At 44.9% G+C, this 5,579-nt stretch overlaps 1 protein-coding gene across 1 annotated transcript in view; it reads right to left on the reverse strand.

The window, feature by feature from the left end:
• The window catches only part of RNF139 (ring finger protein 139), a 13,548-nt gene extending 13,315 nt beyond the window's left edge, over positions 1-233 (reverse strand). Inside the window, exon 1 of the mRNA XM_006770982.2 lies at positions 203-233. Coding sequence (XP_006771045.2) covers positions 203-233 — 31 coding nt within the window. The remainder of the gene's footprint in view (positions 1-202) is intronic.
• Positions 234-5,579: the final 5,346 nt, after the last annotated feature.

The raw sequence follows: 5,579 nt of genomic DNA on the forward strand, positions 1-5,579 counted from the left end.
GGCGCTGGGAGGCAGCCGCGCCCTCCAGCCTCAGAGCGGCCGCCACACCCACGGCGGCGTGGGCTCAGGGAGGGATCCCTCTGCTTCCACGGGCGGGATTTCCTTGTTGTTTTATCAGAGCCCATTAAATGTCCCATAAACGTACTTCAAAGGTGCTTGAGAGAAGGAAAGGCAAAGGGTGCCGCCCGCCCCACCTACTCACCCGACCTGGCGGCGGCCCGGTTGGCCGACATTCCAGGGAAAGACCTGGAGGCGTGTCTGCGTGCCTTTCATGGAGCCGCCTCGGACTGTGGCTCTGGGCTCTGTGGTGTAGGCGCCACACCAACAACAACATCCCTCATCCCTTGGCGCATCCCTAACCACCTCCTCCCAAGTTGGACAGAACTGAGGACACTTCTCGGCCACATTTTACAGATATCAAGGGTCACTGAATGAAGGGCAGGAACCCGGGCCTCCGACTTTGATGTCCAGTTTTCTTTAAGGAAAGCATACCCAGGCAGCCCCTTCTTTCCTCCCAGGCTGAAGAGATCATAGTTTTCTTGTGGTGGTTTTTTTTTTTTTTGTAGGGGATCAGAACGTGCCACCCCAAAGTATGCCACTTTGACATAGGATTACTTTTGGCTAAAACAAGAAAGAGCTGAAGCCCCCCTCTCCCAAGAAAAGCTCTCTGCCTCCACGCCCCCCAAAACACATTTGCTTAGAAATCAGGACATAAATGTCCATTTGTAAAGGTGTCCCTCTCCCTTACGTATAAGAGGACTCTCAGACTCTGAATCCCCCACTAACCTTACTAGTCATCTTCCACTAGTTTCCCCCATATATTTACCTTCCCAGATACCACCCCCAGAAGCCTATACTAATCTGACCATACTTATTTTTCTCTTACTTCACCAGAAAATAGGAATGTAAATTAGCTATTAATAAATGTCATCCCAATAAGTTTAATTGTAAAAATAATTAAAAAAGGAAAATAAGAATGTAAGTCAGGTCAGAGTCTGCACTGTAGACCCAGCCATCTCAAATTAAGGAGGGTAAAATAGTAAGCAAGAACCTGGTTTACCTAGGGCAGTGGTCGGCAAACTGTGGCTCTTTGGCCCCTTAAGTGTGGCTCTTCCTAAGCCTTAGGAGTACCCTAATTAAGTTAATAACAATGTACCTACCTATATAGTTTAAGTTTAAAAAATTTGGCTCTCAAAAGAAATTTCAATCGTTGTACTCTTGATATTTGGCTCTGTTGACTAATGAGTTTGCCAACCACTGACCTAGGGGTCCTAGCCCAAACTGCACTCCGCAATCCACTTTATCAGGGCTCTAAATGGGTGATTAATAAAACTCCAAGACCCCTTTCTCTGGGTGGAGGTGAGTGTTGTAGAATGGTTGAACCCACACCCAAACTCCTTACTACAGTCTCATGTTTTTAAACTTCTATTGTCATTCCCTACTAATAATGACTGCCATCTGTGTTTCCCATATACTAGGCCAGGGGTGGGCAAACTTTTTGACTCGAGGGCCACAATGGGTTCTTAAACTGGACCGGAGGGCCAGAACAAAAGCATGGATGGAGTGTTTGTGTGAACTAATATAAATTCAAAGTAAACATCATTACATAAAAGGGTATGGTCTTTTTTTTCAATAGTTTTATTCATTTCAAACGGGCCAGATCCGGCCGTAATTTGCCCATGGCTGTACGAGGCACTGAGTTAAGGGTGTTACATTTTACTTAAATCTTTGTATCATCATTATTTTGATAGGTATCATTTTCTCTGTTTTAGAGAGGAGGAAATGAGGCTTAGATAAGTTATCAAGAACAAAAAGTTAATTGGCCAGTATGGCCATAGCTACTGGAGAGCAAACCCAGGATTTGAACCCAAGGCTACCTGGAACTTAGAACTTCAGGCATCTTTAACTCCTTCCTCTTTTCACCCACAGCCAATCTGCAACCAAATCTTACTCATTTTTTCCGGACTGTCTCTTGTATGTGTTTCCTTACTGTTGTCACTGTCAGTATTCTAACCCAAGATCCTACTGCAGCTTGCCTATTTACTGCAAAATCATTTTGATCACCATTTTTCTAATCCAGTCTGCTTACTTCTGCTGGGTTAATTCTCCTAAACTGCACACCTGGGGAATAATCTTGTGGTTTTGACAAAATTCCCAAAGGAAAGCAAACTTGGTAAGAGGAGACAGCTATGAAGGCTTATATGGAACTTCAGAGATGTAAATTAGCTACTCAGTCCATCTGTTATTCTGCCCTAATTGCAATTTAAAGGAAAAAGAGAGAGGCTATTATGGAGAAAAGGGCCCATAAGGAATAATCTAAAAGAGTAGTGTGGTAAGGAGACAGGAGGTAAGTACTACTATATTATGATCATGCAAAATGGAAAATAAAATAGTTCATGGGTTTTCTCCAATTTTTATTTTAAAAGTTAAGTGTAGTAAATATTAAATGAAAAGGTTTTAAAAATGAGCAAATGCTACAGTTCATGTTAATGTTTTAACAGTTTCCAATCTTAATTTGATGCATAAATTTTATAAGAATTTTTAATTTGCTCAGTGATCACAGGAAGTCACAGGTTCAATTCCTGGTAGGTGGGGGCACATGCCTGGATTGCTGACTCAATCCCCCTGTAGGAGCATGCAGGAGGCAGCCCATCAATGATTCTCTCTCATCATTTATGTTTCTCTCTCTCTCTCTCTCCCTCTCCCTTCCTCTCTGAAATCAATAAAAAAAAATATATTTTTAAAAGAATTTCTAATTCAAACTAAATTCCATCTTAGGCCAAGAACGTTCAGGATTGGTGGCATAGTCATTCTTATCTTTCTCACATATAACTTCAAGCCAAGTTTCTTTAAACTCTCTAGGTTTCTCACTTTCCTCACCCATAAAGTGAAGGTTTGACTAACATCCTGGCAAATACTTTAAAATACTACTTTAAAACTAAATTTATATCAATGAGGTAGTATTTTGATGCTTAGGAATCTTTTAAATAAAAACAAAGCTTTCAAAGAAATAGCTATCATTCACTGAATTTAATCTTTGGTTTCTACATTGATTTGAATGTTGCACAACTCAGGTATATATTTATATTGAGTCTATCCAGAACAGTATACACACACACACACACACACACACACACACACACACACTATATACATAAATTACCCGTGGTCAAAAATAATCTGTTCATTCAGCTTTAATGATTCAAATGCCTCTAAAAAGCCTTTAGATAATATGATGTGTAAAAACTAGTTTGACTTTTCTGTCGACATTTTCATCAGCCAAGTCTTTGTTCCAAGCAACAAACTGATTCTGGGCTATCATTATTCCTCAAGATTTCAAGTTCCAAGAATGACCGTGCAATTGGTCGAGCTTATTGGACCACGTATCTGTACCCGAGCTGTACCTAGGACAAGTACTAGCAGTTTCCTGGGAAGCGCAGGGGGAACGAAGCAGTAGGAAACAGGCAGAATTACCCATCCCAACTCCCCAACAAAGTACTATGTGTTTCCTTTAAATGGAATATAAGGACGCTGGTAGGAAGGGTAGGGAGTAATGGCCCCAAAAGGGGCAAATACGTACCTTAGCTTGACTTCAGACCTCAGGAAGTATTTAAAAAATAATCTCCGGTCCTAAATTACTTTAGGGGAGCTCCAGTTTTCCTCATCATTAAATTTCAGATATACTCATCAAAATTCAACTTTTTGAATTTTCTGGTTTTGTCGGTGCCAAATGAACAGCAACAGTCTATTGTTGTTTAGTTAACAAAGAACATAGTGGCATATGGAGTCAATGTTGGGTTTACATTACCTGACTTTTGGTTCATTCATTTATTCATTCAACAGACATTTACTGAGCACTCTAAGCTTGGCAGTATGTTTGCCCACTTCTGCCTCTTACTACTTCTCTGTCTCCAGACAGAGTACTTAAACTCTCTAGTCTTCAGTATCCTCATCTTGTAAAAAGAAATAAAGTTTGATATAAAACAAAATACATGACATGCATTATCCAATTAATCTTCAACAAACTTGTCCAAGGAGACAGACAGTAACACTGGCAGAGTCAGGTTTCTAACCCTTATTTTTCTGATTCCAGAGCTTAAGGTCCAATCCTCTGCAAGTAATTTCTCATGCTCGTTACACAAATTATAACATCATATTTTAATACTTGGTATGGTATGTAGTAAACAAATGTTAAGAGAAATACTTGCCTTAACCAGTTTGGCTCAGTGGATAGAGCGTCGGCCTGCGGACTCAAGGGTCCCAGGTTCGATTCCGGTCAAGGGCATGTACCTTGGTTGCGGGCACATCCCTGGTAGGGGGCATGCAGTAGGCAGCTGATTGATGTTTCTCTCTCGTCGATGTTTCTAACTCTCTACCCCTCTCCCTTCCTCTCTGTAAAAAATCAATAAAAATATATTAAAAAACAAAGAAATACTCAGTGGAAGCTTCATATAACACTTAGCAATGGCTCCATTTGTAGCTCAGTAGTAATGTGAAGAAGTTTATTAGTTTGGGTTATTATATGTGATAATTATTCAGTAATCTTACCTAATAATAGACAAACATGCAAATTGACCATACCTTCACTATGCCCACCAGCCAATCAGATGAGTATGCAAATTAACCAAACAATGATGGTGGTTAATTTGCATGCATAGATGCCCAGCGGCAATCGGAGCCTGCAGAGCTGAAGGGTTCCCTGACCAGGCCTGACACCTTGAGGAGTTAGGCCTGGGCAAGGGCGGAGCCAGCTATGGCGGGAAGCAGGGGCAGAGCTGGTGATGGCAGGGAACTGGGGGACCCCTGCCCAGGCCTAATGCCTCGGCCACAGGCTTAGGCCTGGGCAGGGGCGGAGCCAGCAATCAAGGGGAGCAGGGCGGATCTGGTGATGGTGGGGAGCTGGGGGTCCCCTGCTCAGGCCTAACGCCTTGGTTAGAGGCATTAGGCCTAGGCAGGGGTGGAGCCAGTGATGGCAGGCAGCAGGGAGGGAGCCAGCGATGGCGGGGAGCAGGGGCGGAGCCGGCAATCACAGGGAGCTGGGGGTCCCCGGCCCAGGCCTAACATCTGGGCCATAGGCATTAGGCCTGGGCAGGGGCGAAGCCAGCAATCATGGGGAGCAGGGGCGGAGTTGGGGGTCCCCTGCCCAGACCTAATGTCTTGGCTACAGGCTTTAGGCCTGGGCTGGGGCAGAGCCGGCAATGGTGGGGAGCAGGGGTGAAGCCAGCAATCACGTGGAGCAGGGGTGGAGCCAGCAATGATGGGGTGCTGGAGGTCCCCTGCCCAGGCCTAACCACTTGGCCACAGGCGTTAGGCATGGGCAGGGACGGAGCCCACGATGGTGGGGAGCAGGGAGGGAGCCGGCAATGGCAGGGAACAGGGGCAGAGCCAGCGATCACGGGGAGCAGGGGCAGATCCGACTATTGCAGGAGCTGGGGGTCCCCTGCCCAGGCCTAACACCTTGGTCAGAGGCATTAGGGCTGGGCAGGGGTGGAGCCAGCAATGGTGGGGAGCAGGGGCAGAGCCTGCGATGACGGGGAGCAGGGGCGGATCCGATGATTGCGGGAGCTGGAGGTCCCCTG

Source organism: Myotis davidii, unplaced genomic scaffold (assembly GCF_000327345.1).
Source record: "Myotis davidii unplaced genomic scaffold, ASM32734v1 scaffold765, whole genome shotgun sequence".
NCBI lineage: Eukaryota > Metazoa > Chordata > Mammalia > Chiroptera > Vespertilionidae > Myotis > Myotis davidii.